The sequence below is a fragment of the Felis catus genome, chromosome F2 (assembly GCF_018350175.1).
Source record: "Felis catus isolate Fca126 chromosome F2, F.catus_Fca126_mat1.0, whole genome shotgun sequence".
In the NCBI taxonomy this organism is placed as follows: domain Eukaryota; kingdom Metazoa; phylum Chordata; class Mammalia; order Carnivora; family Felidae; genus Felis; species Felis catus.
This window is the reverse complement of record NC_058385.1, coordinates 52,528,818-52,543,144: the sequence shown is the minus strand read 5'-3', so window position 1 is coordinate 52,543,144 and position 14,327 is coordinate 52,528,818. Positions and strand designations below refer to the sequence as shown.

Below are 14,327 nucleotides of genomic sequence, written 5' to 3'. Positions count from 1 at the left end.
TTGGGCTCCCTTCCAATAGCACTTGAGTTATAATAAGCATTGCCAAGGCACCAAAGTGGTCTTTGTGAAAGAAGAGACAATGTCTGGTGTATGTAGTCCTTTGAGGAAAGTGAGGAAAAATAAGGATTTCATATCACTGTCAGCAATCACTGTCCCTTTCTTAGGCTTTGAATAACTGTTTCCATTCTAATCTTGCTAGTACTTGGACCAAGGGTAATTTCAATAAGAACTACTAAAAAATATTATTCAGGAAAAGTTAGACCTCACACATAATACTTTGGAATGTTTATTATACAATGATGTTGACAGTTTTATGCCTGTACAAACTTATTGTATGTTCCATTGAGTAACCCCACATTGTACAGGAAAACACACAGACACATGTGCGTGCATGTGCACACACACACACATACACACACACACATATATGTAATTTTACCATTAATTTTACCTTGTTTAAGCAAATGAAAGGCAGGTAATTTTTAAAAAGCAACCCTAAATTTAAGAGATATTAAAGAAGAGAAGGAAGATAAATAGATCAACCTTATTTCAAGAAAGGAAGCAGTATATATGGAAAGATAATAGCCTAAAAAGTCAGAATGTTGAACAGAGGGGTTTTATTGGAAAAAGGTTAGATTTTAAGTGCTAATATCTTGCAATTTCATATGAAATACCAGAGTAAAATGATAGCAATTTTTTACCTAGTGGTGGTATTCCTGAAAAATCTGTAAAGTTGTTAATTATGAAGGCTTTTAAACTTCTGTTAATGTGTTTATTATAGCATCTGCTGAGTATTTAAATTGCATGATCCATGCTGCAGTGTTTCATTTAATGCAGGAGGTTTTCTTTAAAGGTGAGTATCATAAGCCACTTGTTTGTATCACTGTCATAGGAGAAAAGAATATAGTTTGAAAAATATGTTTCTCAGAATTATCCTATAGAGGCTCTTACACTCCATCAGCCCTCTAGAGCTTACCATCTGCTGGGGTGGTCTCTAGTTCAGATGTCAAAGCTTTCTTTTTTTAAGTGAACCAGAATGTATTTTATGGAGCATGCAAGGGGTTAAATTTCATTCCAGATAAGAAACTAAAACACACACAGTTAAAGGAAGATATACCTGCAATTTTCTGTTTCAAACAGTATCTTCTTTATTTTATAAGTTATCACTTTTAATTGACATAAAAACAATGTGTATGAAGTTGCTTTGTGGTTCTTCCATTTTTTTTCTGTCATTAAAGTGTAAATTCAGAATTTGGGAAAAAAGGTTTCTCAGTTGTTAGGCAGAATACTGGAGCTGTCCATGACTGTTTAAAAAACATTATCTATAGTGATTAAATTTGACATAAAATATATCTCATCCAAAGGAAAGTGAGGTATGTTAAATGGACCTTTAATGAAGTAAATTACAGTGAAATGAACAGAACCACAAGATATGAATGTAGAACTTGATACATGTAGGTTGGGAGTATGAGAACGTATGCGTATGAGAGCATATGTGTGCAAGTAAATATATACACATACACACACAGACACAACTATATGTGTTATTAGAGGTGTGAACATTATGCTTAGTGTATTTGAAAATATGGTAAAGTGCAAAGAAATTATCTGCCTGAGTCTACTAAATGAATGTCATATTAGAAATCCAGTAGCATGCTTTTGCGCTGTGTGTAGCCTCAAAGGCATGCCTTTGCTCATTCTCTCTTCATCTCCTGAATAGCACATTCTAGGAGGTAGTCAGGGATGCCATCTTGCCTAAGCAAGCATAGCTCCTTGTATGCTGTCAGAGCCCTCCTGGCTCCCTCTCCATCTTCCATCCTCCAAGTTTTTCAGGCCACATTTTTGTGTATTAAGGCAGATGTAAGAAGTGTATGCCGTCTCTGCCATATTCATATAGGATTGACTCTGGAAAGATTTCCTTGATTCCCTCGCTTGGAGGTTTCATTTCTTCCTTCATCCTACCCCATCAGACAGGCAGGTGGGCAGGACATTTGTACCTTTATTCTAGTACTTGTAACATACTTGTATTATAGTTAGTCTTAGTCACCAGAATCAAGTTTTATACATTCTTTTGCTTTCATTGTATAGCTCAGTGATTAAAACATGTTAGTTTCCATTGTGTTTGCTGGATTTTACTTACTTTAAATAATTACCTATAACAAGATGATTGAGAAAAGAAAAAGTAAGGAAGGAACAATAAGAAAAGATGGGATTATGTGGTTCAGTAAATGAAGATATATGTCTTCAGATCTGTCTACTTTTGCATCATTTACATTGGTCCCATTGATATTCAGAGAGGCATCATTAATAATTGTTAATGTGATTTTCATACTTTCAGGAACAAATGTAACTAGGCTAAGCTCACAATTGGGGGCTGTTAGTATTTTCATATACAAGTTCATTCATTCATGCATTATTTGAATTTATTTAAATTACTTAAAGGCACCTGGCTGACTCTGTCCGTAGAGCATGGAGCTCTTGGAGTCATGAGTTCACTCCCCACCCTGGGCATAGAGCTAACTTAAAAATAAATTAAAATAAATTTACTCTATTTAAGCTGAGCAGTTGTTTGCCCTCAAGGAGCTAGTGGTGTACTGGAGACAGTGCTATTATAAAAAAAAAAAAAGCACAGGATGCTTTAGAAGTGAAGTATACAAAGGAAGGATATTACAGAGAGGAGAGTCGTGAAAAGTTGCCTTGAGGAGGAAAAGCATGAACTTAGTTTTGAAAAACAGGACGTAGCCTATGAAAAGGGAAGGTGAAGTAGAAAAGGAACATGTCAATCAGAGCAAAGTCATAATGCAAAGGCATGGAAGCAGAAGAAAATGTGTGCTTGGAAAAATAATTTGATGTGTCTGGAGCATAGAGTGCAAAGGAGAGGGAAGCCGAATCCAGATCAGATTCTTCTATGCTGATTAAGGGGTTGTGACTTTATCTGCAGGTAGTGGAAACGGTTGGAAGTCGAGTTTAAGCAGTGGCGTGATGACGACAAATTAATGTTTTAGATCGATCCCTCTGGTTATGCCATGGATGATGGACTGGAGGAAGTCTGGAGTCAGGAGACCAGTTATAGGGCCAAAACAAATCCAGAAGAAACATGACAAGAGTCTGACCTGAGTTAGTGCCTGTGAGGATACAGAGATGTGGTAGGAAAAAAGGGAAGTGGAGAGAGGGGTGGATCTAGGCACTCTTCAGGATACAGAAGCAACACAGTCTGGTGCTGATTGATTGTTGAAAATGAAGGCAAGGAAAAGAAAAGATGACTCCCTGTGGCTTGGATGAATGGGTAGGTGGTAGTGGTGCCATTCATTAATATAAGAAACCTAGGAAGAAAGCCAGGTTTTTTGGTGAAAGACAAGCAAGGAAAATATTTTAGACAGAATGGTGCCTGGGGATTAAGGAAATCAGAAATTCTAACTTTTTATATTAAAACATATGTGCCTGCTATAGAGACATGATCCAAGACTTTCGTATTGTGTTCCTATATGATTGTTTCCTAATTGCCATTAAGGATATGTATTATATATTTTATAGATGTAGATATATACAACCATATTTCAATTTTTGATAAAATTAAAATCTTGAATACTCTGTTACTTTATAAGGGAAATTTTAAATCAAGTAATTTGAGAGCTTTGAGCATTATAAATAATCTAATCCAGACCTTCATTTCATAGATGAAGATCTAAAACTCAAATTATTTAAGTAACTTGCCCAAGTTTATGGAGTAAATCAACAACAGTACCTGGATTAAAATCTAGATAACCTCACTCCTGACTGAGTGTGCTTTTTATATACCAACTACTTTTAAAAACATGTAAAGGGAAATATTAAGTAGACACTTACAAATGTTTTTAAAATTTCATCACTCTGAATTTTTTTGGGTATAAGGTGAGTGTAAGTGAAGGTGAGTGTAAAAGAGAGATGCCAGTCTAGTAAAGTGTGTTTCGGCATAGGAAATATCGCGTTTCTTTATATATGAAGAGAGAATGACTTTCCTGGGTCTTGACCCAACTCTGGATCCTATATGTGACTGACCACTTGCAGCAACCACAAAAATGTGGTCTTTAAAAAAGTCAGAGCCGGGGCGCCTGGGTGGCTCAGTCGGTTAAGCGGCCGACTTCGGCTCAGGTCATGATCTCGCGGTCCGTGAGTTCGAGCCCCGTGTTGGGCTCTGTGCTGACCACTCAGAGCCTGGAGCCTGTTTCAGATTCTGTGTCTCCCTCTCTCTCTGACCCTCCCCCGTTCATGCTCTGTCTCTCTGTCTCAAAAATAAATAAATGTTACAAAAAAATTTTTTTTAAAGTCAGAGCCAAGAAAAATTATTGTAGAAGAATTTGTTCATATGGGATATTCTGGGGTGCCCTTGATAACTTAGCTTCTCTCTAAACCTTAGTGGGGATATTGCTACTATTCTTTTGCAGGTGATATAACAAACATACCCTCACATTGTTCTCAATAGCTCAGAGCTTCTCCCTGTCAAACAGAGATAATAATATTTACATGAAGAAATGTAGTCAGAGGTAAATTCCATCAGAGTATTTACCAACTGTATTGGGAAATGTGGGGTGAACCAATAATACTGGCAGCCATTATTGTTGACCCAACCTGATGATGTAAGTCTAAGTTTCCCACACATTGAGTGGACATGGCCTGGCATCTGACATTAATTAGTTGTTTCACCTTGTTTTCTATAACCTCTTTGAACCTCAGTCACCACATCTGTAAAATGAGATTTTTGAAGTTCATGGTATTTAATGTCTCTTCCAGCTCACTGATTCTAATGGTTTCTTTCTTCCATAAATAGTTAAGTGCTCCTTTAGATACCAAAATGAGAAATGGGATTCATGTCATACATATCAGCACAGAAACTATTTCAAATGTCTGCTAAATAGATCTGTTGTCTAAAAAGACAATTATACTTTGCCATGTGGTAAAAGAAGCAATATACTGGGAGATCTAATAATAGAAATTCTTGCAAATAATATATTTGGCCTCAGGCATCTTTTTAATAAAACCATAAACCTAGATATAGTTGCATTTTCAGTATTGCCACTGATTTATGAAACAATGATATTAGATAAAACTATCAACATTTAAGGCATTTTTTGCATTGTTTTACCTTTTTATTGCTTTTCCATATTTACCCTTTTACTTTATTTCACGGTTGTTTTGCCATAACTGAGTAATACCATATGCACCAACATTCAATGAGAGTCCACTTAATCTACAACATATTTTAAGTGAACAATGCCTTTGTCAATTTTTATAGGGCTTAAAATGTGTTTTTTTCCTTAAGAATTACAAGGAGAAATTCTATTCTTTGTGCTTTAAGATATGCTGTTATTTAAGAGAGCCCTTGAAGTGAAATGATAGAGAATGAATTTCATATGCAAGCATGTCATAATATCACACAGATTTTAGTTCTCATGAACACAAAGCAGCAAGAATTTTGAAGACCCGGTAAGAAAGCTCTCTCAAAACTCTGTCTCATCATGGAAAATAATAGCATTAATACTCTGCTAGTCATTGGGCAAAAGACATGGGCAAGTGATTTATGACTGAACTACAAATGACTGATAATCTTGACTTCTTAAAAATATTTTTCTCTGTTTATTAATGCAACTTGTCGCACAGCTGACTGTATATTTGCTTTCTTACCCCCTATAACATTTCCCAGAATGTTACAGTCACCAATCCGTGTGAAAATGATTAAATTAAAAAAATGAAAAATTATCTGTCCTTGAACAAGTTTCTCCCCATCTGTTCTGTTTTATGTATTCCCTGAATGAATATTATGTGTTACTGGAATTTGCCTATGACATTGATGGTAGTTTGCTTGTGCTTGATAACTGACTATTCTTTAGAATCAGGCACAACCTGCGGGGTCATCTAGCCTCTTTCAAAGCAACATACCAGTTCTTTCACCGACTCATTGTGTGATCATAGACTTAACTTCCCAGAGCTTGTTTCCTTGTCAGTGAAATAAGGACACATAATACAGTGCCTGAACTGTTATAAGGAGTCAGTGAGCCACATGTTTATAAAAACCTGGTACATACCCAACCTTAGTAGGGGCTTAACATGTTGTTGTTGTTGTTGTTATTCTCTTTGTTATATTTTAGAATAGCTTGCAAGAAACGTAATGGGTGGAAGGAAACAAATATGTTATAAACTACATACTAAGAAAAAAAGGTAGGAGCTGAGGAAAGGATTTTTAATGACCAATTGTATTAAAAATGCTAGCAAAGTGAACTTCCCACATAACTGGCCCTAGAGCCTCTCAACTCCCTTCAAATAAACTTGGCCTCCAATATGGTGAAGCGGAGTGAAGTAATCACCCTCTCATGATGCATGTTTTCCTCAAAGGAATGAGTAAATTAATTCTCAGTGAGCTGGCTAAAAATGCGATCAGTCGTTCATTCACCAATCAGTCAACCAGCCAGTCCAACAACAGAGCAGTTCCCGCAACTCTGAGGCTAGTGGAACATCAGAAGGTAGAGTTGAGTTGTTCCTTTTATCTCCATTAAGTCACCTAAGGCCTCTGAGCCCTATTTCTTAAACCATAAAATAGAGTCAATACCCTGCATGTAGGGTTGGCATAAGAATCAAGTCAGACAATGTCTATGAAAGCTTTTTGTAAACACTAAATCACCAAATGTAACATTATTTATTTGCTTACACATTATTTATTGTTCATTATCTCATTTCTAATGCCATCGTACCTTCTCATGCTGGCTTTTTGGCCAGTACTTTACCTAGAGTCAGACACTGAGAATGGCAGTATAGTCAAATAATTTTATGATTCAAATTGGGAGTCTCCTACTTTATAATCTATCAGGTCTTGCGGTCAGCAACTTGTAAGCTTAAAACTGACATCTTAGCTGTTTCTAAAATATTAAAACTTGAAGTAGCCATCATAGTCTGTGAACATGTTTTTAAAACCAGTAGGGAAAATATGAGGACAATCAAATTTGTTACAAATTTTTTCTGAACCTGGCTGGTATGACACATCAAGATGGATTTCACAGTTATACATCTACAGAGGAATGTTGAGAGATAAGATGAAAGTAGCCCTCCTTATTAATCACACATTGTATATTTGACTTCTGCCTCCCTCCTCAGCCTTTAAATCAACTACATCTGGTTTTTGCTACTTAAATGTGCCATTATCGTTTGTATTAAAAGGCAGTTACTCCTACAGAAAGCAGCCCCACTTAATTAAAAAATAATTAACTAGCGTTATATTCATGTTACTCATCACAGCAGCCCAAATAAGAATTTTAGTATAGGTTTTTTATATATTTTTACAGTAGGGTCAGCAGAATTTGGAGACTGTGATGAATGCTTACATAAAGCAGTTATTTTGCTCTGCTGGTGTTACCTTTTACAGTTAAAAAAAAAAAAGCATAGTAGTACAGAATAGAGAGATAGGAGCTAACATAGATAGAGTCACAAAGCAGCTGATCCTTGATGTAGTCACTATATGCCAGAGGATGTCCTCCTTTATTGGAGACTGAAACACATAACTGTATTACACCCAGAGCAAGTTGAGCTCTGGGAAATAACTCCCACTAACCAACTGCATAAGAAGTTGGTGTATAGGGATGCCTGCTAGCTCAGTTGGTAGAGGACACACCTCTTGATCTTGGGGTTGTGAGTTCAAGCCCCACGTTGGGCATAGAGGGTACTTAAAATAAACAAACAACCAAAAAACTGATGTATAATTATCACAGAGATCTATATTGAAGCTCCCTGCTGAGTAGAGAAATCTACATAGGAAACCAAGTTATTATTTGAGCTTTCTTGATAAACAGGGAATTTGACATTGAATAAATTCAGTAGTCTAAATCACTGCTACTCAAGGAAGTTGTCGTTTTGCAAACAAGTTAAGAAGCTTGCTCCAGAATTCCAGAATGTAAATTAAAGCATTACAGCATCACTTTCTTCATTGAGAAAGTCTTGCTCCTATATTTATATGCACATACACACATACATGTAGTAATAGTGTGCTTAGCAATGTAGGTAATTTGCTTTCTGACACAGTTTCCTCATTTCACGTCACACTGTTCACAAACAGATCTCATATAGGTAATTCTTCTGTGGACCACACTTTAGAAGCAGTGGTCTTTGCCTGAATTAGAATTACATTGGGAGGCGTGTAAAATACATAGTTGTCTAGTATATACCCATGAAAATTCTGACTCAGTGTTCTGTTGTCTTGTACCTTCATCTGCATTTAAAAAATGCTTCCCATGTAGCTTTGATAAACATACAAGGTCGAGGAACTACACAATAATATGCAGAGTAATTAAATAGTACTTAGCTGAATAGGTTAGAGATTGAGAACATGGGTTTTGGCGTTGGGAGTTGAGTTATTGTTTTTCTTGGGAAAATTGCTGTGGATTTTGTAGGCCTCAATAGTCTAACCTATAAAGCAGCTATAACAATACATACCATATAAACTTGTAAGGCTTAAGTGCTGTTATAAAAAGAAAGTACTTAGTTCAATACCTACCACATAGTAGACAATCGATAAATGTCAGCTGTAAATGGCAGGTAATCACCTCCATGATCAAGATTTACCTGCCATTTTTGAGAGTATATTCATTCATAATTTCCAAAAAGAGAGTTAAAGGATGTTATGAGGAAAAGGAAAACATGATGTAGAATCCAAGACAACAGATGCCTGATACTCCGACCTACCTTTCCACTACCTTTCCATTGTTGTTCAAGTATGTTAGTTCAATTGGAATAAAGCCAAGGTTAGATGTGGCTTCGTTTAGACCTTACATTTTGTCAAGATAGTTTCTGGATAGCTATTCTAACCTATCAATGTTATATTTGTTTTATAATAAATGTTTGTAAGTTGAATTTTTTTTCCTCTACTTCTAATTTTGGGAATAAAGGATGAAGGGGAGTTACTTTATACTGACCAAGAACATAGTCAGAATTTATTAATAACAATAAGAGTTTTGATTCTAACCTTTCATTTTCTTTATCTTGGGGAAGATTTATGTTTGATAAATAGAAATAAGCAAGAGACGGTGTTAGAAAGTGAACTGCCAGAGTTGCACAAAGGGGAATTTAGGTTTAGACTTTATTTATTACATGACAATAATATTACTATGGATTATAAAATAGTGGATGCATTATGGTTCACTAAATCAGTAAAAATCACGTAGCTGTTAATGATTTGGAACCCGGCTTATGAAGAACAACTTGGCAGAGCTATCAAGTGGTTAAGAGTGTTGGTATGAAAGTTAAGGACTTCAGCGTTCAAATCCAAGTCTGGCTGTTTTTGTGGTGTGTGGCCTTGGACCTGACTTCTCTGGGATGCAGTTTCCCCATATGTGTAATTGGGTAATAAAATGTAGTCACCACACAGTGGTGGGGGAGAATTAAGTGCACTGACAGGGAGGTGCAGGCCTCTTCTGTGTTTTTCAAGCGTGGTTATACTTAGCTTTATTCTCTCAGGTGTCTAACAACCTCCCTCAGAGTGTCACTTAGGAATTCCCCCTGACCCCTGTGGTATAATTTACTTTACAACCATTGTATTCCTTAAGATGGCACCATAGAGGACTAAATGTTACCCAAGGCAAGGAGGGCAAATGCTGCTTTATAGCTTATACTTTCAGTGCTTTTCTGCTTTTTTTATTTTTTTTAGCTTTCAAAGGAGCACTGAGAATGGTTTTAGCTCATTCCGTGGCTCTGCAGCTCATTTTGTATACTGTTGCCTATACTTGACTATTCTCTTAAAAGCTTGTGTTTGGGGCACCCACCCTCCTCCCACTGCTTGTGTAATTCCCCTAACCCAGCATGGTCTTTTACTTTTCATTACATGAATGAAAGCAGGAGGCTGAGTTTTTCTGAGACCGGTAGTCAATGTGGTCTATTGAAAGACCAGAGAACCAAGATTTAGATTTAAATGATCGTGCTAAGGCTGCTGCATTCTTGCTGGGTGACCTTGGGCTCATCATTGACCTTGTCTGATTCTGTTTCCTCAGCCATAAATAAAAGCAAACCAAAACAAATCACACAAAACAATGAGGCCATCTGTACCTCACTCACATCTTTGCAGTAAGGATTGAAGGAGTTGTAGAAAATAAGAAAGCACTATCCAAGTGCAAATTTTCATTATGATTGTGAGGATTATATATATGTATCAGTATATAAGGAGTTTATTAGCAACTGGGTCCCTGTGTGCTCTGCTCCCATTTCCCAACTCCCAGAAATGCAGAGGATCCCTGCCAGATGGCTGATTTGCCAGCTGTGTCTTGTTTTGTCATTGTAAATATTACATGCTCCAACTGAGAAGCTTTGCTTATAATGTAGTATGTTTTGTCCTTTATCTCTTGCAGATTGAGAATTACATTGTGGAAAATATGAAGTCGGAGATGGCCCAGATACAGCAGAATGCAGTCCAGAACCACACGGCCACCATGCTCGAGATAGGAACCAGCCTTCTCTCTCAGACCGCAGAACAGACCAGAAAGCTGACAGATGTTGAGACCCAGGTACACCCCTGGGCCAGAGTCGACAAACTCTTAACTGAGCAGAATTTTTTCCCCTTTAGCATACTCCATAAACACAGAGCACATTTCAACCACTGAGATTGGGGAAACATACACATTTTTGTTTATTGGTAATAACAACAATGACTGCCTGACATGCTATGCATGTTTCTTTTGATTTAATGAAGGTTAGTAGATGTAGCTTTGTGTGTGTTTGCAAAAACAGGACTGGCAAAGGACTTAATCAGCATTTAAATTCAAATAAACACTGCAGCTACCAACTATGATATGATATGTGTCAAACAAAATAACCATTTGGGTCAAATTGGTGCCTTTGATGTACATTTTTGACCTGTCTTGTTTCGCCTCTGATAATACACTAGCCATATGGCACCTGCAGAGTATTTATGCATTCAGTAGATACACAGGAAAACCAAAATTAACTTAGCAGCAATGTGTAGTTATATATATATACATATATACATATATATATACATATATACATATATACATGTATACATATATACATATATATATATAACTACATATACATATATATATAGTGCCATGGACAACAACATACTTCTTTATGTACAATCATACTTATTTCAGTACAGATCAGTAAAATGCCCTTTAGTCAGCACTGTCACAAACCTACTATTACAGTTCAGTGAAAATCTTTTTGATGATTTGAAGATGATTTCTTGGTCCCATTTTAACCATGGAAGTAGTTGTTCCCATTACTATTCTGAAACCCAGGTGATGATTCTATCCTAGTGTAGTTGATTTCTGGAATTGAAGCTGAAATAAATTCTTAAAAGATAAACTGAGGCACATTGAATTGTCAAGAGTTTATTTGGGCATACATCAATTGAAATTGAGCAGCGTTTAGCTAAAAGTGGTTAGGAACATTCCACTGTGGGAGCTACAGGAAAGGTTGTAACAGAGAAGATGTGGAAGCAAATCAAGGAAATTATTTGATTGATGAGAGCCCAAGCAGTGGCCTTATTTCAGGAAGCCTAGCTGGCTGTTTGTGATAGGTTGTTCTCAATTTTCATTTTCTTCGATTCAGATGCATTGACTCTGGCTTAGGCTTTGATTTACTTAATGTAGGTTACTGAGGCATTAGAGCCACCTCAGTCTAATAGTCTCCTTATTTAATTATTTTAACAATGTAAATTAAAAAATAAGATGCAACCTTATTCCCATTTTATTTTGTTTCTGTTAATGACATCACAGATCATATAATGATATTTAAAGATAAATAACAATGACAATTTATTTGGATGGAGCATTATATGTTATACAAACAGCTTTCCCATGTACAAATAATATTTATGAAAACCATTCAAAGCAGACAAGAGGTCAGAAATTTTGAGCAATTTTTTCACACTGATACAGCTAGTGAGTTGAATCGGCACTCTCATTCCTTTCCTCTTTTTATCTCTCTGGATTAGTAGTACTAATAATTAAACTAATTAAATAAGAACTTAAATGTGGATTACATTGGAGCAGTAAACCACATGGGCTTTGGAAAGTATTTTTTGCTGCACACTATTATCAGATAACTACAGGGGATGGGGAAGGGGAAGCTACATGTTATAACTAAAAAGTATGAGACTTTATATAATCATTTATTACCATACTAAACAAGTATGGCGATCTATGAACATTGGCTTCTTATGGTATAAATAATATGAGAGTATTTTCTCTTGCTTTTTTTTTTTAGAACAGAATACTCACCTTCTCCTACAAAGCATTCTGTATATTCAGAAACTGAAACAACACAACCATACTTGACACAACCATACTTGAGTGAATATTTGAAATTTTTATACATTTATGAGTTTTAATGACTTACATGGCAGTGTTTTATTTTTTTCCATCCCCCCAATCCTTTTGAGTTATTTTTACTCATTTTCTACCTAGAAGTTGGAGTTGTGGTGGGGGGGGGGGAGTCCCATTGTCAGCATCTTAATGTACAAATTGTACATTAGATTTTAAGAGATAAAAACTTGTTCTGCATCCTTAAGGCTAAAAAATATGTACTTTATGGAAAATAGTACAGAAATTTTGTAGGAAAAAAACGGCCTTACAGGGAACAGCTAAAACTAAAGAGTCATTAAAGGCCAATTAAAGTTTATTAGTTACTCCAAGAAGAATTTCAAGATAGCTAAAACCTGCAAAATATCTTAAAAATCACAAATCTATCAGAACTTGTGATGAGAGACAGGTAGAGAAGGAAGACAGTAGCTCAGACCAACTATGTTCTACCTTAAGAAGTAAATCCTGGGAGTTCTTTTCATTTGCATTTTGTTTATTTTTTTTAATTTATTAATTTATTTATTTTGTGAGAGAGGAAACATGAGTGGGGGAGGGATAGAGAGAGAATCCCAAGCAGGCTTCATACTGTCAGTGCACAGCCAGACCCACAAACTGTGAGATCTTGACCCGAGCAGGAGTTGAACACTTAACTGACTGAGCCAACTGGGTACCCCTTCATATTCATTTTAATGTCTTCTAATTGTGCTACTGTAAAGCTGTTTTCATGTGAATGTGTACACATGTGGTGCTCTGTTGAACCTTTGCAACAGGCCTTGTTTGTTCTACTTGGACGTAGCCATTCAAGTGCACTCAAGTACAGATGCAGGGGCAAGTTTGCAGAATGAATCCTAAATTGTTTCTTAATCTAAATGCATTCTATTCTTTAATAATCAGCATTTATAAACGAATAGACCCTTTGGGCTATCCAAGTATGCTCCTACGTTTTTGTTCCATGTTAATTCTCCTTTGTTTCACATTGGTAAGTGCTACTTTTCCTACACTGACTTCAGGTTCTCAATTATTTTAGGAACTTATATCAATGGTTTTGCAACATATTTTAGTGTTCTAACTTTTACATGATAATGGTATAAAGACAAGTAACTTACTGCTTTCTAGTCTGCTGTCTAGACCTTCCAGAACTTAACAAAAGGTGGCAGAAACATGGTTTTACTGTAATGGCAATTAAAAATACTTATGTGTTTAACAAGCACCGTAATCAGAAAAGAAATAGATAATGAGCACGTCTAAATGACCCTGCTAGCCACAGTGATGAGAATCAGGTGCCAACACCATGCCCGTACCTTCCTCTTCAGCCTAGCTTGTAGTGTTTTTCTCACTCTGTTATCAGTTTATACCAATATCTCCTTTACTTCCAGTTCCTCTTTCCAAGTGTGCACTATGAAGGAGTTAGTTTCAGACATTATTCATGTCCCTTCCTGTAGTGGAAGTCTATTTCTGACTTCTCCCACGGGCCCATTTTGATTAGAGGTACACTAATAGACAAACTGTGTTAGCATTCACCTCTCTTAATAGGTGTTTGGCTCTGTTCTAAGCAATTTTACATATATTAGCTACTTAATAATTAAAAAAAAAAATCCTGTGGGGTAGGTACCACCATCATCCCTTATATGTAAGTGATGAATCACTAAACTGTATTCCTGAAATCATTATTACAATATATGTAAACTAAATTTAAAAATTAAATTTAAATAAAATAGAATTTAAATAAATTTAAATAAAATTTAAAAATTAGAAAAAAATATAGTAAAGATGTGGGAACTGAAATCCAGAGAGGTGAAGCAACTTGTCCTGAGTGAAACAACTAGTGGTAAATGTTAGAGCAAAAATTTTACCCCAGGAAATCTGGCATCACAGTCTACATGCCTTACTGGCTCCCTTTGTGTCTATTCTGCCTCTCTCAAGGTTCCTTTCTCTCTTTAAGGTTGTAGAAACTAAATGGGCCCAAGCAGAGGATAAGATGGAAATCAG

General features: G+C 36.1%; 1 protein-coding gene across 8 annotated transcripts in view; it reads left to right on the top strand.

Moving 5' to 3' along the window:
- Positions 1 to 14,327, top strand: part of ANGPT1 (angiopoietin 1) — a 244,476-nt gene that overhangs the window by 131,472 nt on the left and 98,677 nt on the right. For 6 of the 8 annotated variants that reach the window (XM_045050092.1, XM_045050094.1, XM_045050093.1 and 3 more), the window contains one exon: positions 10,362 to 10,517. In XM_045050092.1, the coding sequence (XP_044906027.1) occupies positions 10,362 to 10,517 (156 nt within the window). Of the gene's footprint in view, positions 1 to 779; positions 854 to 10,335; positions 10,518 to 14,327 lie in introns of those variants that run through there. The other 2 variants (XM_045050096.1, XM_045050097.1) reach the window with 2 other exon arrangements.